Source organism: Pieris rapae, chromosome 22 (genome assembly GCF_905147795.1).
Source record: "Pieris rapae chromosome 22, ilPieRapa1.1, whole genome shotgun sequence".
Classification (NCBI taxonomy): domain Eukaryota; kingdom Metazoa; phylum Arthropoda; class Insecta; order Lepidoptera; family Pieridae; genus Pieris; species Pieris rapae.
The window spans coordinates 64,294-90,648 of NC_059530.1; the positions used below are offsets into that span (position 1 = coordinate 64,294).

Below are 26,355 nucleotides of genomic sequence, written 5' to 3' on the forward strand. Positions count from 1 at the left end.
ATCACCCGCATAATTTGACATTAGCATATAAAGTATTTTCTTAGGAAATACCATTTTTAGCACACATTCAATTTTGACACGACTTAGCTCGTTTAGAAAAATTGCTTAAGCTTGTCAAAAAGTACGTAAACGTTACAAAAAGTGAAATTGTTAAATAGTTTTTTAATATGAGATGTTCCATCGTAACACTGCTTTTAACGTTAAAAAATAAAGTTCAAATAACAAAAGTGCAGCCACAGATTTTTTTTTTATTTCTAACAAATTCAAACGACAGACGCAGTTAGATTAGTTAATCTTTATTTTTAACAAAACGTGATAATTATTTGATAATAACTCTCCGGGAGAGTTAACCTAGAAGCAGACTAGTGTAGAGAAAAATGAGGTTTTAAGAATTAGGGTGGTGAGGTCAAAATGCTAGCCATGTCAACAATTATGATGCCAGCAGCGACGATGACGACGATGACCAATGCCGGGCCCATCCCGGTCGCAGCGGCCACCAAGTTGGAGCCCAAATTGCTGCAGCTGCCTCATCCGGCGTTGATGCAGCAGCAACCTCAACAGCATCATCATCAACACCAGCACGGGAATAATAATAAGCTTGGTGAGTGATAGATTAAGTATTAATGGGGCAACAGAGGCCTTTGCGCCTTATCACTTACGACAATTAATATTATCTTTAAATAAAAAAAATATTATGCTTACATAATATAATTTAAGATATAAATAATAAACTAATCAAATAGAATATTTTCTCTAACTTTTTATAAAACAAACAATCCTACGGGACGCCCAAAAAGGGAATTCATCACAACCCATAGACACCACATTTTATGGGTGCGTTGCCGGCCATTGATGGAGGAGTACACCCCCACTGGGAGTCGATTCCACAGTTCGCTAGTTCGCAAAAGAAAGTGCCTTGTGAAACGGACCGTGGAAGACATCCGCCAGTAGGAAGCCATCAGGGTGATGCTGATGGAATTTTGATATCATACAGCTCGTACGGTGTTAAAACTAGGAGGTGTTTACTCTCTTTTACCTTTGGAGTACAGACCGCCGAAGGCCGTTAGGTTCAAGTGCACGGGCGCTTACGAAAGGTTTGAGTTGGCACCTAGTTTAAGTAAATACTGTATCTGACGGAAATATATTTCTTTCAGGAGCATACTCAACAGTTTACAAGATAATTCGACACTTCCAGTGCCTTTTAGCAGTTGTTAATTGTTAAGGGAGAGACCACCGTCCATTGTTTTATCTGCTAGAATTAGCCAAAAAATCAAGTCCTCGTCACTTCCTTGGCGAATATAATAATAAAACATACAACTTAATGATTAATTACTTTACGTGTTTATGTCAACCACCTTTATGCTAATTCAAAATGAATAAATTCACACAAGTTTCCTTATTCAGGTAACTCAGATAACGTGAAAGGGGTCTTTTACAATAATAAGTTAATGTTGGCCTTAAATTACCTCTTAAATCAACAAGCCGAGGGTTGTCGCATAAAAAATATAATAACAAGTTTATGTGTATTTTATAGCGCAGGTAAATATATTGTTGGCATAACGGGGCAAACGATATATATATTTTGTACGCACGGGTAGAATGTTACAATAATATGTTGTTTTTTTTTTGTTTTTTAAACACTGATGAAGAAGATGAGCCCAAGAAAATCTAACACAGGTGTACAATTTAATATATTCCAAATAAACCATTATAAGGGTCCAACTTGACTAATATAGCGCTAATACTTACATAGGCTTGAGTGGAGAAGGATATTTTTTTAGGACACTTAATTAAGAGTAGTAGTTTTAATCATAATACTCTCAATGAAAGCTTTGGTTATTTAGTTAACTACTAGGTATCTTCAAAATTTGACTCTTTTTTTAGCAGCTTAGCGTTGCCAAAGGATGTGTGATTATAAGTGAAACGTATATGACATCCTCCATTATAATCAGATCCTACACCATATTAAATTGTGTCGTAGTTATCCGGCTAACTATATTTCATAGTCTACGGCACTTTATGGCTTTTTGAGAAGGCTTTGTCCAATTTTATGGCATTTAATGTGATATTCGACTCAAAGCGGTGACATTAAAAGACATTTTAATTAAAATAAAACCTTGAAGCCCTTTGCAGCTTTAAATATGAAAAAACTAAATTTATAACTTCGCATTAATATTCTTGCCTCGTAATTTGTATGACAATCACCCTAATATTGGTCTGTCTCGCACAAATCGCAATTACTTATGTTAAGTATGGCTAAGCCAAAGCTAGACTTAAGTAAAATTAGCTTAGCGATATTTGTAAAGTGTACTGAAGTTTAGCGTTTATTGTCAAATAGAGTGATATATTATATCTTAGATAAATTGAGTTCAAAAAACAATTTTTTTATGTAGTTTTGCTTAGATCTTACTCGATAGGCTCAAATGGATTAAAATAGCCTGTTCTTAGATTCCTTTTAGCACTTTCTGTACTCGGAGGCTCGTGCGCATTTACGCTTTCCAACACTAATTAAATAATAAAAAGTAAAGCTTGGAGGTTGTTGTGAGTGTTGCGATAACAATACGTTTCAGAATTCAACTAGGTATTCGTATTGTGAATTACCATTGGCTCCGTTTCAGGGAGTTTTAATAAGCAACAGACAACCAGTGATCAAACTTCGGTCATTACTTGATAAAAAATTAATACCAGAAAAAACTAACAGCCACGGGGTTTGCGAGGCCCACAATTGATTCTGGTTGTTGATGAATCGTACTATGAATAATATGATATGAAAGTATGAAGAATAAGTGGTTTCGTAGCTAATACGACTACAAAAGCCGTCGGTGTATTTTCAGCCTTAACTTATTAAATCCAGTTGAATGACCAGAAGACTAAAACACTAAGTTAAATGATTTTTTTTTACTTTATATAAAACAAAATATTTAATTAACAAATTTAAACAGTTGATTTAGTTGAAATCAGAGGGTTGTTAAAGAAAACTATTACTTTCGAGCATTCGGCCTATTGAATCCGATTCCATAGAACGTTTGTGCAATCAATTTCTTGTACAGCGCTCGTCCGAGCTGTGAAACGGAGATAATTTTAATATAATTACATCGAATCTTAAACCAATTCGGACAATCCCTGTATCCACTGAATCTTACAAAGTTTAATTCTGACCAAAAATATGTCCCCTAACCATAAATAGTAACATGAGCGATCTCAGTAACTGGGTCAGCGCATAATTATGTGAATTTATTATGTCACCCTCATTGTACGCTTTTCATTATTTAAAATCATGTGAGGCTTTTAGGGAGAACACAGAAGTAAGGTTTAAGTAAAGATACGTGTTAATCCTATTTGGTTAAATAAATCCATTTAAAAGATACGTTTTACCAGATTAATATGAGTTTATAATAAATGACAAACGGTTGTTTACATAGGCCATAGTTATTTAATATTACCAATGTTTGGATTTTCACTCTAAGAGTTGTACGAAAATTTACCGGCAAACATCAAACTAGTATTAAGATACTACTTTAATTGTTTATCTCATTCTAAACCGCACATTTTTAAATATATTATTATGGCCGTCCCGTCACACATTACTAAACCCGTCCTCTTCATAAAATGATTCAAGTTTTTAGATTATATATGAGATAGAGGAATGAAGAACGGATGAAACGAAGGCTTGGAGAGAGAAAAGGTGAAAATTGAATGGCAGGAACTGACTGAATAGGAATATTGTCGTCTGACGATATAAGTCAGGAGACAGGGACAGATTATTGATAAAGCGGCAAACGAGAACCTGAACAATAACGATGAGCCGAACTGAATTTCAAGAAAAACCCAATAATGACGTCAATATTAGTTTGTTGGCATTAGCCGTTTAATTTCGACATTAGAGCCTACTTTGTAAAGGTTTCTGCTTGGGTTTCAACGACTCAATCGAACTGAGGGCTGCACCCCGAATTGACTATACAGTCAAACGGTAGTCATAAGGACGAGTGTCAAAGATTACCTTATTATTAATAGTCATTACACAAACTATAACTAAATTATATCCACTTTTAAAATAAAACCACTCAACTATTCACCGTGTTTGGTTTCCAACAACCCATGGCACGAGTTAAACCGCACCTTTTGAAATCTGATAGACAATGAAACCCCAATTTCAAGTGCATTTTAAATGTCTTTTTTGTTTGATACAGACAACACCACTTTTAACCCTTTTTATATGAAACCTCAACGTACCGTACTCGATACAATCAAACTTATCCTATCAATTTATAAAGAAAATAACGACGTGGAAAATCTTCTACGTAAAATTTGTTTAGACATAGACATAATATTTATTACAAATAAAAACACACACATAAACACACTAAATAACAATAATCAAAGAGAAAAAAATTAAATAAAAGATATACAAGTTTGTTTTTCTTTTCCCATTCGGTTCGTGTCAAGTATGTAATGCGTGTGTGATGTGGCTCCAATTGGCCCAGACTCAGCATTGTGCTGAGGAACAGAATGCTCCACAGCGCTGGTCATTCTGCCAAAGACCACAGCAGTGATTCGTAGATATATGAGTATATATATATACTTGTGCTATAAAGTACTTGTTAGTATAAAGATTTTAGATTCCACTCCAAACTTTTTAATCTTGGTCTTTCCACAAATAAATTAGATGTATTCTTATACCTGCATTTTAAATTAATAAGGTGATCACCAAGATAATGATAGGATGTTATCGCGCTAAAAACCACATTCTCATTAGCACTCAAAATATTCAAAAGTATCAAAACCAGACCACATCCTCTAGCTGTAATTTAAAAATTACGCTTGGAACAATGTTTATTTACCATATAAATACTGTAAAAACGCCCGAAGGGAACACGTCTGGGGCATGTTATCAAAAAGAAATTTCAATTAATTTTTTGTAAATTTTGTATTCAAGGGCAAATGATAATATATTAAACTTTTTACTGAGACTTTTATTGTAGCATTGTCGCTATGTTAAAATAAATTAATTTTCAGCCAGAAATTGAATAAACTGCATTAAAAATGGCATCAGTTGGATTTGTATGTTTTGTATTCGATACATTACGATTATTGGAAAAGCGAAAAGTTTTATAGAAGAAATATTGCATTACACTCGATAGTTTTTCTCTGAAACCTTATCCCCAACGCAAACGATATTTCAGTAGAGTCGCCTTGGTGGTACAAAAAAGATTTGGCAAATGAAAATGAGTGAAATGGAGAGAAGCCAAGGACGGAAGTCATCGATATACGTCGACGCCTCAACCGATTGGTTTTCTGGAACGTTTACCCTGGAGTTAGGACATTTATATCTAACTAGGTATAAGCGATGGCACCTTTTGTACGCAAGTTCTTTATATATATATACAGACGAGAGCTGTAAACCCTATTTTAAGATTAATTCATCAAATTCACCCACTTCACAGTTACTACTAGACAACCTAGGCAAAACTAATGTTACCTCTCAAATAAACTTTCATGAAAATTTAATAAAAGACAATTTTTTCCATTATTTTCGAATATTCAGATTTAATCTCAGTTATTTTTTTCAATGCGCATAGATTATAAGATAAGTAGATTGCAAGAAAATATTCATAATATTACGTGTGTAATTAAATAAATTTTGAAGTGGAACTCGATTCCCAAGCCTTGCGAATTATTCTTTACAGTTATAGGCTTTAGCTACTATCTGCAGTTCCACAGTCAGACAATGCTGGTATTCAGATTTTGAAATGAAACCTTGGAAGAAGTTACATTCTCATGATGAGAAACTCTCATTTAAACCAACGTGGCAAACATTCTAGAACTTTAAAAACCTTAGTCGTGAGAGCGTCACAAAATCGTATTTATAATATTTGATTAGGATGATATACGCTATATTTGCTTTATTAGGGCGTGTTTACGTAACTGTAATTACGCGAGAGAATAATTAGGGTAATTTATATAATATTTCTTCCTTTTAATGGTGTAATTCCCATTGCGGTGAGTTAATTGCTAAACATCACGATATACCAAAATGTGCCTGAAGCAGCTTTGAAAACCGTTATCATTTTTTTCACGGTTCATTGATTTTGTATGGTATTTTTCTAGAAATTTTTTATATAAAAACTTCACGATTAAGAAACGAGAATATATTCAAGATAAACATTATTTATGATCATACACCCGGCACCTTCGCTGATTTTTGAGAAAATGACGTGCCAATTTCTCGGATCGTCATTACCGATGGCGCAATTGTTAACTACTTCCATACAGATGAAAATATACTGAACCATACATAACTTAAGCATCCCGTAGAGCCTAACAGTTTGGTAGCAAAGGCTTATACAGATTTTGCGTGGATACACCAGTATTTATCTTCGCGTGACTGCTGCATGAAATCTTCTCGAAGTTTCAACCTATATTGGCAGCATTTTATCGCAGCTCTAAAAACAATCATCGCATTGCCCCTGGCTCAATGGGTCGTTTATTTTATCGCCAACTTAAAGACAAGTGGTTTTTTTCCATTTTTACTTATATATTGAAATATTTATTCCCAGGAAAACCTTATTTATATTTTTTTACAAGATCTGTTTATTGTAAGATAACGTAATACAAGTATGAAAATACAAATAGATTTTTATCACAGGACTTCTACTATTCGTATATGGCTTCACTCCATTGGTATTCAATGTACCTGTGAAATATTAAAGTAGTATCAAATTATTTTAACATAACATAGCAAATAATGAGAGTTACAGAATATTAATTTAGTTTATGCGTCAGAATCAACACAATTACTAACAAAATTAACATATATGTATTAAAGGTAATATTACGTGCTATATTCACGTGGAAATGAGTAAGTTTTCTTCGAGTACATTAGATCGTATTGATGTAATGTTTAAATAGAAAAAAACACATTAGTAGCAATAGGAAATAAAATTAGAAGGATTGTAGACTCAAAGAAGTTAAGATAAAAACAATTGCCGAGCATCGAATCTAAAACCTTTTGTTTTGTTTTGGGTTCGAGTTGGTGGCACATTAAAAATACAAGTGGGCATTGTTAAGAGAGGACGCAAAAACGTAAACTGAAGGACTAATATACAGGCTTACGCGATTTGAACAAACAAGTAACTTTTTAAATTGTTATAATATATTATGGCGAAGCAATGGCGCCGGTGCTGCAGCTGTCACTGTCATTATATGTCATACAGCTCGTCTTATCAGTTTATAACCGTTAATATGTGTGTATTTTTTAGATGTGCCATCATTACTTTACCTACAAATTAACGACCATTTGATAATCAATATATCATATAGCTAGTAAGAGTATTCATTATTATTCATGTCGGAGCAATGGCGTTAGTGTCAGCTGCCATTACATTATATTTTAATAACATCGAATTTTTTATCTTAAAATTAAAGATTGATCAATGTCCGATAATAATGAAAAGTAATATATCGTAACTTTTAACCTTTGCAACTTAAAGATATTAACGCAATAAATATTAAAGTAATCTTTAAATTAAAAATTCATTTAAAAAACTGTTTGACTCTGAAAGCGATTGTACTTCGGTCGCGGAACTTCCCACAAAATGTCACGAAACTTGTTTATCACTATCTCCGGGCCTCGTTTTTGTTAAAATTCAGGTCGTGCTTTCTCATTATCTATGCCTCGTTCTCTTTTCCCTTCCACTTTGACTGTCTTATCCTCGTTTTTCATCAATCGTTTTCTATATCAAGTTCGTAATTTGACTTCTTTGACGTTTGCCTTCATTAAACCAAATAAGTTAATATAATATAACAAGTTGCCTGTTTCATAAATGAACTTAATAAACTTATTTGTGTTTATAATAGCCATTTAACAATGTTAAAGAATGCGGAATAATATACATTGAGGCAAATAAGCATATGACTTGTACCACAACTCAATAAGGAAAGTCGAAATTCTTAAGACAACAAGAGAAAGTAATTGAAATATCCTATCTTATACAAAGCCCTACCCTACACAGTAAATGGTGTTTATGCTTTATATTATTTTTTTTAATTTTTTTATGATAAATTTCGAATACTGGTTTGTAAGCCAAATCCGCTATACAGAATAGTGTCATCTGTTATAGCCTAATACCGGTGGAAACTACCGTTTCCTCACAATGTGTGGCATTCACGTATATAAGTGAAGAGAAAACATTACAAACTTCGTGAAATGAACTTCAACTGAGCACTAACTGTGAACACTTATAAAATATTATTAATACAAACAAAATCATGGCTTATCTATAAACAAAACAGTTTTTTATGTTACCGGCTGCTGGTTTAACCCAGCCCATGCCTCTGTGTGGCCTTTTGTTTGTTGTGTGGGGCACAAAAATAACCGTAAACGGCGTACAAAAACACAAGTAAACGTCAAATGACCTACTTTTGAGTAAAAGGTGCATTCAGGCTTTGCAGTCTCATTTCAGTTGCAGAATAGAAAAGTGTGTTCTGTCTTTTTAGCCAACTTTAAAAAGAGTATGCTAATTTTTGTTGCATCTTGACTTTAAATCGAACGTTCAAATTTGTGTACTTATTTCGAAAACAGATTTCACATCTTCACCGAATTGGAAAATCTGTTTCCAGATACTTTCCTAAGTGTCTATATTTTATCTTTACAAATTACGATTCACTTGAATTAACGTTTCACAAAGTCCGTAGCTCACTTGTGTACTAAATTATTCTATTGCATTTACCTCCTAGATTCGGGCAGGGGTTTAAACACCTTCCTTATATAAAAATTACTATAAGCAACATTGATACTTCTGATCCATACATGTTTTGATATAATGGGACATATATTTCGTTTACACGAGAAACTAGAAATCCGAAAACATCAAATTTGATATTAATACGTGAAACTGAAAGCGAAATAATGCTACATTCCAGCTACTGTGAAATACCAGCGGAATACCTGACATATCAAGTATTCTGTTTACGAATTTGACATTGACACTTATAACGAACTAACAGCATGGTCACTGGTGACTATGCTAAAGTGAAACGTCTGGATAATTGTCCTAAACATGTTTGATTTGGGGCTCTATGTGAATTTGTGCAATTTAGTGCTTATATATTTTTAAATTTTGATTATCTAGATTTGAGGGTTGCGGATTATTACAGGTGATGTACAGTTGTGGCTACCAACATATAAGAATTAAAATCGGAAAGTAGTAAAACATTAGATATTTAAAACTTTTTAAACCAGAATCTTGTGTAAAGAAGGAAAGCAGCGAATCTGACTAGTATTAAAAGAAAATTTCTTGGTGTTATCGGCTCGTTGGTTTCCGGGAATTTTCATTGCCCGCCTTATTACATTTCCCTTTTTCGCCTTTGGGGAAAAGCCCAAATATTTAAGTTATCAATTTTGTCAAACCAATAAAGATAAATTATGGTAATCTATTAAATTTATTTCCCCCTCCGTAGTTATTTATTATATACCAGTTATGCGTTTAAAATTTAAATCATGGAGTATGTTTCCTTTGTCTGAGTCCATTGTTGTATCACAGTGTTTGTGACTGAACGTAGAACTTAATTTTACACAAAACCCCTGAAACAAGCTTCTGAACAATTGTAATGATTGTTAAAAGCGTAGTCCACGGGCAAGTCTTGTTTATATTTCTCGTAGCATACGTGTAGACAGTCTACGGTCGTAGCAGACTGTCGTTGAATTATTAATTCGTGGAAAGACGAGCTAGATTTTAAATGAGTGAATAAAATTACAATTATGTATTATGAGTTACAGTAAATATAGACTACACAAGTACTACATGTACAAGTAGTGGTGTGAGTCTTGTAAGAGGAGCCTGGTTGATGCGATAGTTACAAGTTCTGTTTTGTCCAATAATGCAATCCATAACATATTAATCACTGCCTTATCTTCACTGTGAAAACTGTTATCAAACTTAAATATTAATATTCGTTTTAACTTTACGCGCAAATTGAAAAGAAAAAACTAATTTTAACAACCAACAAAACCCGTGATATGTCGACCGGCAATAATTTTTCCACGAGGGAAATTTATCGGTACAAAACATTTTCATTTTGTTTGTTTTCTAGTCCACAATTGCTCTAGAGGACTTGTGTTTCAGCAAATACTTTAACAGAACCTACCTTTACGGATCAGTAATTTCGGCCATGATCCACGACGTAATTATTGATTCATAGTTGGTCAAAGATTTCATCGACATCATAAGAGTCCATACGTAGAGTACATACAATCACGTACTAATTTAAACACATCTCTTCTGGATCTACACGTGACTTCCTACGACGACTACGTCTTTCTGCAGTGTATTATCAAAGGATACTGAACTTGTTTACTGAGCAGACGTTCCGAAACTTGGAGAAGCATGTGGTGAGGAGTGGAGTGGAAGGCACGAGACCTCGAAGCATACAACAACAAATAACAATGAATAATCAACGCGACCAAAGGAAAACCAAATTTCAACGTTTATGTGTGATAATGTACATATGTTTATTATTTATTTATAAGCCCGAAAACAACAAAAGACATGCTTAAAATATACAAGAACTTCAATCTTATTAAAACTGATTTTGAAAAAACTCGGGTTACAACTAAACTCAGTTCAACGAATCAAACTGTAATCCCTAACCTTTAAAAGGCTGTCATTTGAGTTGTTGTTGCGACGAAAAAAAACATAAAATTTCAAGCTTTTGGAATTCGGTTAAAAACTCCACGTTCTGAGCAATCAGGTATAAAGTACCAACGTATTTAACACGCAACGAAGCAAAGCCCCACTCGGTTGCATGCAAATCCATAGTATACGCCATGTGCGGGTGTGACCCAGTTTTATAATTATTAAGGCTGTTTAGCAGCGAGCAGTTTTTACGAGTTTGAAACGCTATTAGCTAAGAATACTATGCTGAGAAAAAGTTTCAATAACGTATTCCAGTTTTCAAGTTAAAAAAAATGATATTCGGTTGCTTTTGTACAAAGTTGATGTCTCTGAACCGGGGCTGAGTTTCGTATTTCTATATTTTTAACGAAATGCAGCAGTAACGTAAAAACGCAGTATATTTCCACCAATGAACTGAACACGTTATAGAAACATAATTTTAATCTCTCTGACACACTCTTTAGTTTATTATATATTTAAAATATGTACTGTGGTGACCATATTACCCTTTAGTGGCTTTTAGGTGTTCTCTGTACTTCTAGTTTATGTGAATTAAGCAAAAATAAAAAACATAACAACTTAATTTCTCAGTCACAGAATCTTGTCAGTCAATTGTTAAAAACAAATTTTAATTTTATCTATTTCCACAATAAATATTGTATTAAAGTTGAAAATTTTAATATCATTTTTTACAGTACATAGCGATACCAATTAAAATGATATTTCATATTTTAATGAGGGTTGAAGTATCGTATATCATAATTTCATATATGTCGGTTATTACAGATTTTTTATTATATTAGAAAATATATATTTGTCGATTTATATTATAAATTTATTTCGTTAACGTAGTAGAAACCACATACAGCTGCAAGAGCAGGATATGACCCACTCTTAACTGCTTCGTGTATAATCGCCCTTGGTTAAATTATTAATTAATTAACGCCATAATTTTAACGAAATTAATGTAATTTTTTTGTAAAGAATTACTTGACATATCTGAACTACCGTACAGTTTGAACTTTGAACGAACCAAACGATAACAGAAAATAATTTTAAGATTTAAAGCCAGGAAAGGGTCTTAACTTATTTTAGTCAAATCCCAAGAATATAATTGGTATAATTATCGTAATAAAATGCCACTATACAACAATTATTATTTCGACTGAAAAATATCTTAAAAAAACAAACCAAGTACCTATCTCTCTCTCTCTTTAGTCGGCAGCTCATTTCTGAGCGTCGTGGTCAGCAACCTTAAAGTACCTTTAGTCAATATAAAAACTAAAGCTGCTTAACTTCTCGTAAAGCACTTATTTGTGATCTCTCAAAGGGGAAATACAAAATTTAAATAGTTTTTGTTAAGTGGTGTCTGAGAGGAACACAAATGTTTTTATTTCATCAAACCTGGGCAGGAGACTCATCTGACATTAAATATAAGATAAGCAATGGTCACAATCCCCATTAGCTCGAGGGTGCGTTGCCGGCCTTAAAAGAACTGGTACGCTCCTTTGACAGCTCAGCATTTTTTTAATTTAGAATTCAAAGTAAAGAGGTTATTTCGGATAAGTCAGCTTCAAGTAAATCGTGAATGAAGTACAATTTGTATAGGATTGCGAATTCAAGGATATAGGATATTATAATCCGATGTACGGCTCAATTCAATTTATATTGCGAAGTTACCCCGACACTTAGGGCTGCCACCTTATTTTGTGACGCAAATTTATGTGGTAGATTACTAATTTTATTATTCTGTTATGACCACGTCGCCATCAGCAATAGTTTTGTATAAATACGATCAATCGATACGTCATCATCAACATTCATTAGAAATAAGTTTGTCGGTTATTTTGACTTGTGATAACTAGCGAAACGAGCTTTTCACAAAGATCCTATTTTTGTACGCTGTGTAATTTTATCAATGCTAAGTAAATTTACAAGCATTTTAATCATATTCTTGAATACAATAGAGATTCTAAAAGCTTTCCCAAAAAAGTCACAGCGTTACTTTCCTGACTGGATACGAGAAGCTTTTCTTTTCATTTCAAAAAAAATTAAAAGAAAAGCTTCTCGTAGAATTAAAATATCTATCAAGCAAAGCAATTAAAGGCAAATAAATAAGCTAGAAAAAACGCTTAATAGGCAAAAATCCTCATTAAATGAACCCACTGAAATCACACACGCACCTAAGGTAGACTAAAGAGGAAGGGTGGGGGGGGGGTGATATTTGCTCAAATATGCCCAGAATAGGAGAGGTTGATTGGAGTTAGGATGAAAGGGGTTTGCCTGCCACTGCGGTCTACGCAGTCTTTATTTAGAAGACATAAAGGGTTTATAATTTATTTATTAAGTTTAAATATTTTTTTATATTATACAGAAGTAAATTTTCCTTTTTAAAAAGTACATGTATATTGTAACTGGATCTATCTATTTTCTAACAAGTTTTGATAATTTTAATACTGTTCTTTTGATAAAGTATAAGAGGCTAATTATTTAATAATAAAACCATGGTATAATATGAAATGAATGCACGCTTGGCTGGATTCGATCCATCTAAAGTAGCTCGTGGTAACCCTAGCGTAGTTAAAAGTAATCAATAGTTTCCATCAGCGAATTGACAGAGCTATATATTCCGTCTCACTCGTACAAAAAACGAATTCATATTTGTGTCTCTTTCTATACAATACAGTCTGCTATTAAGAGCTGTTATGAGTAAGAACACTTACTGTGTCAAGTCTCTCGTCCCCGGGCGGGGCATGGGGCAGTCGCAATTTTTGCGATTATTTTTTAGATAACCTTTTACTAATGTTAGAAGTTGTTATATATATTGAAATATAATGTTTTTATGTACCGATGTCTCGTGTACTGAATTTTTAGCATATTATTGTGTACATTCTTACAAACAGGTGTAAGTCAATATCATGAACCACTGAATGCATCTCTCAATATGGTTTCGTTTCGGACCGGGATTCAACTATCGAAAATTAATGTAAACATACAATACAGAAAAGTTATTTTTTCAAATATGGCTGCCACAGCATCCCAATAGTACTGCCCATACTGATAATATTAATCTTTTACAACGCATATTTCTGTATCAGAACGTTTCATCTGCGTCCTTACAGGTCATTTACACGCTTTAAGAGAAAAAGGATTGGCCGTGCCTCGCGGTTTTACCCGCGTGAGTTCGGTTCAAACATTTCGTCCTTACTCTTAAGATTAGCGCGTCCAAACAAACTGCTCACCTGTAGTTGTTTTTAATGGAATAATATCTTGTTACAGAGCACTACCACATTTTCGTCGGAGACCTGAGTCCAGAGATAGAGACGCAGAGCTTAAGAGACGCCTTCGCACCCTTTGGAGAAATATCGCAAGTGTTTTTTGGGTTTCTTATAAAATTATTTGTGTATCACCACAGTCCACTGAGATGTCAATCCCCGCACAAACCAAATATACAAACGCAAAATACCCGCTCTAACTAAACACTCTTTAACTAATTTATTATTTTAGTACTTTTATTAATGAGGCTATAAGAAAAACGCATACTTCATGCCTCTATAATTTAGTCAGAATCCACTTTTTATGTCAGTAGAAAAGTTGAAATTGCGTGCATTTTCTTAATGAAAAATCAAAATTCCGAACCTTATCTAAAGTTACTCGAAGAGGTCATAAAATTTTATCATCCTCTTTACTCAGCTATTAGTGCGAGCGAGATGCTATACGGTTGAGCGAGACGGATACACTTATTAAATGCCAATAAATTATCCACTTCTACTCTAGCTGCGTGCCTGACTTCGTGTGCCTTGAGTACTGTGTGAAGTTGCCGACACAAACCGAAAAATATATTAATATTTGACCTTCCGTCTGTTCCTTGTCCTAGAAGACGTAATTTTGATTAGACTTTCTTACACTTTATTTTAAAAAAGGCAACGATTTAAATTTTTTGGACAAAATCCAACTAAGCAATAAGCAACTCAAACTTATTAATTTGCTTTAAGTGTGAATATAATATGGTAAAAACCGCCGTTTTATTCGGGTCGATAATAACTGTTCGAAATATAGAACTTTACTTTATTGGAGATATTTTAGTCGCATTTTTATTTATGTCTTTATGTTAATTATATTTGTTAACAGTTACGTTCTCAATTTATAATTTTATAGTGAGTGTTTTGTGAATTATGGTGAGGCAAGGTATCAGTCAAACCTCTCTTTGTTTACAAACTAATACGTTTTCTCCAAATCCTAATGACTGACAATCGTGTGCCTTTCGATACATCGAAACGAAGTATCTACTCAGGATTATTATTTTAGTGTAAATTGTGTATTGACAGCCACCGAACCGTTCTTTGTGGTACAATAACTAAAAACCTTAATTATGTGCAAGCGAATAAATGACAAAAATTTGATTTACAAATAGATCCTAATAATTGATAAAATAATCAAGTTCATATTGAAGTTGACTTCTTACAAATATATGTGTAATGTAGCAAAACGATACAAATATAGTATTGCCTCGTCCCAGACGTGATATTAATTCAACTGCAATATACAAGACACTAAAAAACTGTATTACAGCCAAGATATAGTTTTGGCAAGTATTATGGGTAGTGTTACATTGAGAGCGGGTTGATGAGCTTAGCGATATCGGTTTTAAATAACGCTCTTTGATAAGTCGGCTTATTTCTTTGAGTTCAAGTACAAATCATTACGATGTAACTATCTTTTATGCGTAATTATTAAGTTCTTATTTTAACAAAAAATAACACCAAATAAGTCGTCAAATACAAAATGGTTTGTTACAGGTTAGTTTGCTTAAGTTTGGTTTGAATTTGGTCCAGAAATAGAAAAATACTAAATCGTCGCCTTTTTAAAATAAAGTGCAAGAAATTCTGATCAAAATTACGTCTTCTAGGACAAGGAACAGATGAGATGTCAAATATTAATATATTTTTCTGTTTGTGTGAGAAACTTCACACAGTTTTCAGGGCACACGAAGTCAGGCACGCAGCTAGAGTAGAAGTGGATAATTTATTGGCATTTAATAAGTATATCCTTCTTGTGTTACTATGGAAATTAATTACGTTTATGTAACTATACAAGGATATAACAGGGTAATGAAAAACTCAAAATATTATGAGATCGAATAAAAAAAATACATATCATAATTTTCAACCGTTTTTTTTTTTATTAATAAGTAAGAGAAATGTAATAGATCATTTAAGCAGAGAGCCAGTCTGCGATCGCCATCAGTGGCGCCACCCGACTGGCAAACATCCAGTACATTATTCTTATTGTTTCATCTCGTCCTGATGTCTAGTTTTATTACTCCGTACGGAATGCGAACATATCTTTACAATATACCAACTAATTTATGGAAAACAGATATATGTCTAAAGTTATATTCTGTTTGCAGTGACTGCAGAGTGGTGAGAGATCCACAGACGCTGAAATCTAAAGGATATGGATTCGTTTCCTTTCTTAAAAAATCCGTGAGTAATTCGTTTGTATTTTATGTAATTAATAAGTTAACTAGTTGGAGACCTACGATTCTGAAAAGGCCGGCATCGCAGTTGCGAGCCTTCAAGCAATGTAAGTCCTGTCCTATCTATTTACCCCCTGTTCCATAAAAATATGTAATATTAAACAGTTACAGTAAAGGATGACCTATAAAATATACAAACTGAAACTTAATATAACTCTAAAGCAAGAAGGCGATCAACTCTTAGTATCTGGGTATAGCGATATCAAATTAAAATAAATAATTCCTGGAATTTAAGTTATGTCAAAGAAGAAACAGGGTTTTGCTAAATAGACTTCGAATAGTAACGTCAAATCGAAATAGTAAATTATTAACTATACTTATGAAACTATTATTATTTATTATTCGACGTATTTGGCAGTGTGGAAATAAATTGTTTATTTGTTTGTTCTTGGTGATTAGTTTTTAGATAATTAACTTTTTTTTGACTGAAGAGACATCGAGTTATAATTATTAATCTAATCTTATATTGTTAACTCCACTGTTTAAGCGATTAAAAACGAAATGAGTCTCATAAATTTCCGTGGGATGCAAAGCAGAAACATATGGTCTATAATAATACAAAATAAATACATCTAAGGAATAATAATACACGTGTTCCAGGAAGCGGAGTCGGCCATTACAGCAATGAATGGCCAGTGGCTAGGTTCGCGGTCAATCCGGACGAACTGGGCGACCAGAAAACCGCCAGCGCCCAAGAACGAATGTGAGTTAACCAATAAGACCAATAAGACTAAAGAGAGATATATAGAGAGATAAGTTTAAAATAACGGGACAAATTCAGGATCCTATCAAAACCTTCACTTAAGAGTAACGGGTCATCACTAGACTCCCGGTAGTGTCATAGGTACCCTGTATAAACAGTTGGTATAAACCAATTGTTATAGTCTTGTAATAAATATAGGAAATAGGCGTAAACTCGTGATGATATCTGAGACGAAGAATCCTAAATTAGGGTAAACTCAAAGGAACAGAGCATTGACGATTCTCTTTAATGTCTCTTTGTGAATTATTAATATGCTCATTCTGGTTAGGGCTGGCATGTCTTGACGATTCTATACAAAGTGAAAACGGCTTAATCACTTTTTACAAATATTTTGACTAAACGAAAAACCTCATTTAATTATTATATTAAGTCCAAATTAGGACTAATTTCTAACACAAAATCTATTTTATGGTACCCATCTTGACAGTCTGGACTAGAAGTACGTGTGAAGATATTTATTATATAAATTGTGTTGTGTTTAATTTCCAACACAAAAATGCTTATTCTAAAAAACATTGTACACAGGACTTGATTTTAATTTCTATCTATGACAATTTCCATCTCAAACACATTAAATTGAACTTCCTATTTATTAGCGGATGGCAACCCTATTACGGTATAATATGACTGACAAGGTTCTATTGCCATATAATTAATAAATGATTAATTACATCCCATCTCGTGCTGAGCGTAGACATGCTATTTTAGGAATCTTATTTCGCTATGACAATTTTACATGATTAGACCAGCTGATTTGGATAATGCGTTTATGGTTTCCTCACGATGTTCATCATCGTACGAGCACTCTCGCTTGATAATATTAGCAACAGAATCGCACGCTCAAGCCACTAAGCCAATATCGCTCCAAAGCAGAAAATCTTTAATATTAAGTATTTAACAAAACGAGGGCTCCAACTCTGAATGCAACTCGCAAGTGTATATCGAAACGCAATCGTGTACTCAAGTAGACTAAATAGGCGAATGTCCGAGTCAAAGTTTCCAAGTCGAGTCTCAAGATAAGCTTCTGTAATTAAATGCCTCTGCCTCGTTCAAGCAATTTTGAAATATTATCTCAAGATGGAGATAGAGTTGATACAACGTATGGGGCATTCATAAAAGGCTCACGTGGTACTGATGCTTTAAGCAATTACTACCAGATCATATTAGCAGCTGTATCATAGTACAGTAATCCCCCTAAAACACAATATAAGTCCCACCTATAACGCGGAGGTTTATCAAGTTTTATTTAGTGTGAAATATTCATTAGTCAAGTTCATAATTAGTTTTGCATACCTTTGCACCTTCAATTGTGTTAGATAATAAAACTAAATAACTTAGTTAAATTGATGTTCCTAGATTAGGAATAGTTAAAAAATCTCCAGCAACACGATTTTTATAACACGGTCCGGGTAAAGGTGGGAATAATAATAACACATTTCTGCCGTCATTTAAGATCACTAACTGTTATTTATTAGTATAGTATATTATTGTAGCCCCAATTTTATATAAAAAATATATTACAACGTGAAAATATATAGAAGTCTACATAAACGACATAATTAGCCACATTTTCACCTCTTATGTAATTTGTTTCGTCAAGGTTGTAACAGCTCTATACAGTTGATCGCAATATCCGGTGCGCGCCTAATATCTTCCTGTTAACATCCGGTTCGTTACTAAACCAGCTAAATACAGCCTACCTTGCTGTAAACCCCTATTTATGTCATTAATGATTAAGAACATGACAATGTCTTTACTTAAACGAGTTTGACACGTTTAAAAGAAAATACAACCTTTGGCTACGGAGGCGAAGGTTTCATATACTTTGGTTTTTTGCGACTTCTTCGCGAAAACATTCGTTACATTTCAATTAATTACACAAATCCTGATGAATGACCTAACCTAACCTGAAACTTCCTTCCAGAATCCACACGTCTATTGGTGAAAACCGTACTAAAATTGATTGGGTAATATTGAGTTTATCGCGTTTGATATAGAAATTTTAGGATACGTTAAATACATTCTCTTTATAACTATCATCAAGAAGTGTCACCACAGGAATCTATTTTAATAAAAAACTCGCACTAATCTCTGACATTGAAATTCTTCAGTGAACTCAAAACCGCTAACATTCGACGAGGTGTACAACCAGAGCTCTCCAACAAATTGCACGGTCTATTGCGGCGGTCTCACCACCGGGCTTTCAGAGGAGCTGATCCAGAAAACGTTCCAGCCATTCGGCACCATACAAGAAATAAGGGTCTTCAAAGATAAGGGATACGCGTTTATAAGGTTTGTGATTCAAATTTTCCTGTCATTTTCCATATCAATTTACGGTATATATCCTTAAGAACTTACTTATCAAGATTAGTTATTTTAAGAGTGAAACTGTGTAAAGGGTTTACTTTTATTTTAATTATTGCCTTTATTAAAACCTTAAAGTACCACCACACAGAGCTTTCGACAGATTTTAGTGAACATAGTAGCCTAAAATTGGGACGGCCAAATATGGTGACGTAAAACTCGCTGGTACATACTTACATTCATCGCAAATTTGTAATATTTCAGATTCTCGACGAAGGAGAGTGCAACTCATGCCATAGTGGCAGTTCATAACACCGACATCAACGGACAGCCGGTTAAATGCTCTTGGGGGAAGGAGTCTGGTGACCCCAACAACGCACAACCACAAGGCCAGGTACTTGCTATCATTAGTCCCACGCTTCGTACGCGAAGATATCTATCGAGGTTTCAGGATTGATAAACCATTACAAGGAGACTCAGCAAATATGTATTTTGCATTTCCAGCTGAGTGGTACAGCGTACAGCCCATTCGGCGCGTACCCTGGAGGCGTGCCGTCGTACTGGTACAACACTTACCCGCAGCAACTCGGGGGCTTCCTTCAAGGCATGCAAGGGGTGCAGGGCTACTCTTATGGACAGTTTGCGGGGTATCAGCAGCAGTACATGGGGTGAGTGTTTTAAACATTCATATTTTTACCTCGTACCGTCACATGTCAAAAATAGATTTTGTTCGATCTTAGGAGCCTACTTGTTTCACCATTTCTCTGCGTAATTCATAATATTTATTAGACAATAACTTCATGCAGAATGAATATAAAAATAAGATAAGGTGTAATCCATCATAAAAACGAACGTGTCCTAAAGAGAAACAGTGTGCCTCCTTCTAGCATGGGGGGCGTGCAGCTCCCCTGGGCGTTAGGGGGCGGAGTAGGAGGAGTGGGTGGAGTGGGTGGAGTGGCCGCCATGTCTCAGCCTCCGCAGCTGCTGCACTATCCCGTGCAGCACTTCCAAGTACAGCCGGTGAGTAAACAAATATGGCCGCTACTGTATGGTGCCTAAGCTTTAGTCTAAAAATATAACATTGAATTGCAGATCGCTGAGGAGGAGTGGTTAGCTCCGAGTTTGCTGGTGTGAGGACACCGCGCGCCCCCGCCGCCTGACCCTTGCTGCTGCCAGCTCAAGGAGTGGCTCTAACTCACTCCCTCACCTCACTTCTACTTCACTCCCAAAGCGGACACCATGTCGATGATGTTTGGTCATCGCCCCGATACTAGCGACTTTACTTCTTTTTTTCTTCTGGTACTTCGAGAAAGAGAATCGATTTACATTAACCTAAGGTGTCAACTTAATCGGAGCTTTGTCCCTCTAAAGTGTAACTAAATTGAGACCTTACCTAAAATATATATTTCTTTCGATTCGTTGTGCCCGTGTCGCTTTGGGAACGAAACACTTGTTTGAGTCTATGAATTGAACCTGAACCGTAGTCCTGAAGCAGTGGGTTGCGGCGGAGGGCGGCTTGGCCTCGAATATATGAATAATGTGAGTCACTCGAGCAAATTATTTCTATAACCGCTTATGATCGCATGGAAATGCATTTATGATAAAAGATGAATACTTTTTAGAGAATATATAGTTATTTAATGTAAGCGTATTGTAAGGTAGGTTAACCGTACCACGCGGGCCAAAATGGTTGCGACGAGAAATTTTTGCTGGTTTATAATAAAGATACCGAACCACCGTGCACAAGTATATTAAGATTAGTGGAAAATGTAGATTTTTGGAAAAATGTTTAATAGAACTAGATGGTACGCGAGAGTGAGAAAGTTTTTTAAGATTTTATATCTGGTCAGAGATAGGAAAGTAATATTATTGAATAGAATCTATACGACTGGACGCTAGTGTGGCCGCATCGACCGGCGATTTCTCTCTCTTTGGCTCCACTGACGAATACTTTAGATACGAATCATATCTGAACTATACAAAAGTACGTCGCCGTCATCAGATCAGATTACGAATTGCAGATACTCCACAAAAGCGTCCAGTAATAATAATATAGACATTTCTCTGGACGTCAATATTGCCAAATTCATAACAATTCAACTTATATAATAAAAAAAGGTTGTGTATTTAATATAAAGGACACATGGAACTACAAACATGACGAAATAGAAAAAAGTGTAGAGAAAATAGATTATTTATAAGAAAGATATATATTTATTATAGGATATAAGGTATATAATCATTTACTGTAGGTTGAGTGGTCGATGTTATTTCGACTTAAAACGTTTTGCTCTTTTTTTCATGTATTCGTATTGCGTCTTCGTTTATTTCGCGAGGCTGGCGAATGTCGGTAGAGTTGGAGATCAATCAACCATTTTTCTTTTTGTATACTAAACGCATTGTTTTTAAGGGTTTTTTGCTCAACACATCACCCAAGGCTCATTTCATGCAGAATCTACAGACAATAGCAAAAAACATGTTTCTTTTATCCGCGTAAAGTTCTAAACTCTGCCGATCATGCGCCAAGTCTAGCGTAGCGACATCTACGTGATAACATCTTTTTTGAAACTTTTTAACGAGACACTCTCTGTCTACGATATTTTGTAAAAAAAATGTATTTTATATATTATATTGTCGGTGTTGATTTATGTAGATTTGTTTCTATTAATGTTGTTTTTTATCTACGTGCAGATAATTTGCAATTATAGCAAATAGACTTACAACAAATACTCCGATAACACTATTGACTGGTGCCAATGCAATGACAACGAGATTGACAACCGATGCTGTCCGTTAAAGTGTGGACTATAAACAAAACTTGTGATTTCCAATAATTGTAAATTAATGCACGTGGAACCTTACGCATGTAGTCGAATCTTGTGAGACATATCGCTAGAGATTTATAATAAGATTATTAACATAAGTTCGTGAGTTAAGTAACGAATCGTTAAGTCAATTTCATCGTCAATCTATGACGTGGCATTATTTTGACGTGAAACGGAGCCTTTGGACGTCACGACTTGTATCTCACCAAAAGGGTGTTTGGGGTTGCTGAAAATACTGCTTTCTTTAAAAGAAAGCATCAGGTCTACACATGTTTACAAAGGAGTGTGGTAAAGAGGCGTATAGAGGTCTATACTCTATAGGATATCCGTCGTCGCGTCAGGGCAGTTATATAAAGCAGATATATCAGTTAGATAGACAAATTTAGCTATAACTACATATACAATTAGCGTACATTTGCCTATAATCGCTTTCCGGTAGCATAGAAATGTATATCCGTATCCGTATGTAAGCTAGACTAGTGCTGAGTCGTGGCTTTGTCCACTGACGTTGCCTTTCTTACGCTGTCTCTTCCTTCGAGGTACGATAATTAAGGCTTACGTTACGGTAGTTAAGAATCGAAGTATATAACGTGTTAGCTAGGTAAATTTCAATATAAAGTATATATATACAAATATGAATTTTATCGTCTAGATAGGCTATGAAATTTGTGTGTTTGTTTACGTTGCTTTATTGTGTTGGTCCAGTGTTAAGATAATTTTAAGTCCCAAAGAACACCAAATATTTTGTAAATCCTTGTAATATAATGTAGATTGGCGATAGTACTTAATGTCTTACGCACTCTCTTTTGGGTTCTGTTGGAAATTATACATTCATACAATACTTCAGTCGAGGATGGAAAAGCTCTCTTTCTATAATATACAACAATCACCGACTTTGTTGTAATTATGGCTAATTATTATAATACGCCCTTTGATCAAATATTTTTTACTTTAAATTTTAGAGAACAAACCACAACACCCTTATATTATATTACCAAAGTACTATTGAGTTACCCTACGTAAAATTTCTATGTAATGAATGTATAATTTCTAATACACAACGTGCCAAACTGTTCGTTTGAGTCCTTCGTACCGTCTAACCGAGTGAAAGATAACACCAAGATATAATCTCGTAGAGATTCTAAATTTCATATTTCATGGTCTTGAATACACGGGAAACCACAAAGGAACAGACACAATCACGAAACGATGCTAACGACAATATTTCTTTGATAATATCCGTATGAGATCCGTGACCGACCTTTTAATAGTTCCGCAATCTCTAGGGTGCCTTGTCGTCAAAGAGCAATATATAGTAGAAGTGTGAAAAATCCATTATTTAAACGATCGAGGTTGATGAAGGAAGATGTTTCATGTCTGTTCATACGTATTCAAGGTCGTGAAATCACTAAATGTTCGTATCGTATCTCAATGTGTTTATTTCCTTAAATACTAGTGTTTTTTGTTTTAGAAAATGCTAGAATCGATGTTCTGTGTTCATTCGTAGATTCACTGATCTCTAAATATTGCTGATTTCATAAAACTGCATTGAGAAGAATGACATTAATCAATATTCCGCTTTTTTGAGTTATAACAAAGTACAAAATGAGAAATATTGTAAAATTTACTGCCGAGCAAGTGCATATAAACATTTTTTGAATATTTGATATTTGTAAAATAATTAAATGATTTTAAAGACAAAGAAGTCAGCAAATTGAAGAGGTCAGTGAAAAAGTCGCGTGCTTAGAAAATTTCGGTACTCGAAAAAAGATATTTTTTGAAACGTATAATAGCCTCTAGGCTGTTTTATAATTCTGTTTTTAATTAATTTTGTATAGTTAGATGTCCTTCGAGTTTCATGATATCACATATAAGCTCTCTTTGTAAAAAAGTAATATTATTCATTACTAACGAACAAAAATCGTGTCATGCATAGCAAGGCTAAGGTGGCTACAACTTGCAATATGAAATACTAAATACAATTCAGATGATCAATATTCAATAATAAGAAAAAAACTGACAACTTTATATTGAGACAAAAATATCCTCTCATAAGACGTTAACTTAAAAATAATATAAATATAAAATACTTCCACAATTCCGTTAGTTAATGAATGTGCTGCTTATATGTACTGAAATAAGCTTTATATGTAATATCATGTATACGGTATCGTCTCATTGTTTAGTCTTAACTCTTCTGGTATTTTTAGTTAAAGTTAAGACGAAGCCTTGGAAAACTAGTCATCATTAAAAATAGTGAATAGATCTCATGAGTGCATTTGTTTGTCGCACGTGACTGTTCCGTCTGAAGTCTGAAGACGACAGCGGATTCAGGTGAGCTTTGCTCTCTTCTTGTCGATTCTGTCTGAATGAACGAAATATCTATGAGATATATCATTAATTTAATTTTAGAATAAAAGCCACAATCTTTGTGAGACCAATGTCATTAACATTAATTATATCGTGTCATTGTCTTAACTTTCACTAAAAACTACTGAACGTAACACAGCAATAATAATGCAATAGATGTTGTAGTGTTTTTAGTTTTCGTACCGCTAGTATGGAGTTTACGATTGATGTTTACGACTTGGCAAATGTGCGTAAATGTAAATCTTTGTGTTTATATTAAACTTATATGCGATGCAATTGATTACCGATATCATTCGTAGTATACGTAAAAGCCGGCATATTAATATGAAAGTCTTGTCCAAAATTGTAATGTACCTATATTCGTTGCATTTACCGACTCCGGTTGTGTGGACCAACCTACGGAGAAAACGAAAATGTTTTCTCCCATTTGCTTGTTGTTGTTAGTTTAAATCAGTCTCAGAGAATTAAAACTTAAGCGAAGCAATAAGTAAACCAGTAACGACATTTGCCAAGTTCTATCTACAATCCTTTTCTTTTGTGTGTTGATAGAGGATAAAAGAATTGGAGGCGATTGAAGCTGATTTTGTTGTTCCTATTTCCCTTCCCTTCGTTTCTACCGTCCATGGATGTTGTCTTTAGCATCATAATGCAATAGTATGCTCTTTGTTTATATCATAATAACTTGTTCTTACAAAATATTCAACATATTTTCGTGAAATTCCACGATTGCTTCGTCAAGTCGACGTTAAACTGCGTACTATTGCACTATGCGTTATTATTTTGCCTTTTGTTTAAACTAAACGCACATAGTCTGTGAGCTTTTTCGTTTCAAATGAAATGTATGTGATCTTCGACCTTAAATGAAAATTCTTCGACCATGAACGTGTTAGTGAAAAGTGAAACTCCTCTTTTGAAATTTTATTACGCCTATACTTATATCGACTTTTGTGATCTACTTAAGAAATGCTATTTCTGTGACGGCATGTGGCGAATGATGAATTGGTTGGAACCAGGCATACCTTCATTTAATTGGAACTAATGCTGTCTTATTGAACATAATTTGATCTTTCGACGTTTCCTTTAGAGTTTCAGCCATTTTATCGTTCGAAACTCAATGCTACGGTCGGCGATTGCATTAGACAGTGAAAACCGACTCTAGGATAAAAGTTATTTATTTTTTTACCCCGTTAAGTATTTTTTGGTTCCCATATTAATTAGACACTAGTATAATGTAGACGATTAAGTTAGTCGTAAGTTTTGCTTGTTTTTTGTTGAAAATGTTATCCTGTTTCTGTTTTCAAAAAACATTTATTTTATGAGTTTTGGAAGGAATCTGTATTTTTGGCCGCAATTATTGGCCGACGAATATCTTTTCCCTCCAAAATTTGAAGTTTGTTATGTTTGACGTTATGGAGCGACGAACCTTTGACAATTTGCTTTAAACGCAATTCTTTTTGTCTTCTTAAGATTTAAATCAAACTGTCAAAAGTACGAATTTTCGCCTGTTTATGTAACGAGACGGCGTTATAATTAACTAATACAATTTATTCTTTAGTTTTAATAAGTAAAAACAATATTCAACTTGGCCGCTTGGCCCAGATGCCTCACACATTTAAAGTACTCAGTTTTAGTTCGAGTTAATGCCATAAAAGTATTCGAGAAATTTGAATCAATTAAGTCTCGCCTTTGTGGGGGTCCGATAAGTTGTGTACTTTATAGTGGACTGCAGGGCGTGGCTTTTGACTTATTCCAAGTATTTTTAGTTACAACGCCCGTTATGTAATAGGATATGTATTACACCGTACCTACATAGTATAATATAGATAATATAGTATAAGCTGACTTGGTTAAAGTCATAATTGTGTTTTATTTGCACCCTTT

General features: G+C 34.2%; 1 protein-coding gene across 1 annotated transcript; it reads left to right on the forward strand.

Annotated features, from left to right (window-relative positions):
- Positions 1-275: 275 nt before the first annotated feature.
- LOC111001792 (nucleolysin TIA-1) lies at positions 276-26,330 on the forward strand. Its single transcript, XM_022271816.2, has 9 exons — positions 276-601; positions 13,953-14,040; positions 16,084-16,159; positions 16,813-16,915; positions 19,087-19,267; positions 19,544-19,673; positions 19,784-19,947; positions 20,152-20,299; positions 20,372-26,330. Exons 1-9 carry the CDS (start codon positions 412-414, stop codon positions 20,411-20,413), a joined length of 1,122 nt encoding a protein of 373 aa, XP_022127508.1. The 5' UTR covers positions 276-411; the 3' UTR covers positions 20,414-26,330.
- The last annotated feature ends 25 nt before the right edge of the window (positions 26,331-26,355 follow it).

Coding starts and splice junctions, on each gene's coding strand:
- LOC111001792 (XM_022271816.2), top strand. CDS start 412: ATGCTAGCCATGTCAACAATTATGATGCCAGCAGCGACGATGACGACG. Junction 16,160..16,812: donor TTTCCTTTCTTAAAAAATCC/GTGAGTAATTCG, acceptor CACGTGTTCCAG/GAAGCGGAGTCGGCCATTAC. Junction 19,674..19,783: donor ACGCACAACCACAAGGCCAG/GTACTTGCTATC, acceptor TTGCATTTCCAG/CTGAGTGGTACAGCGTACAG.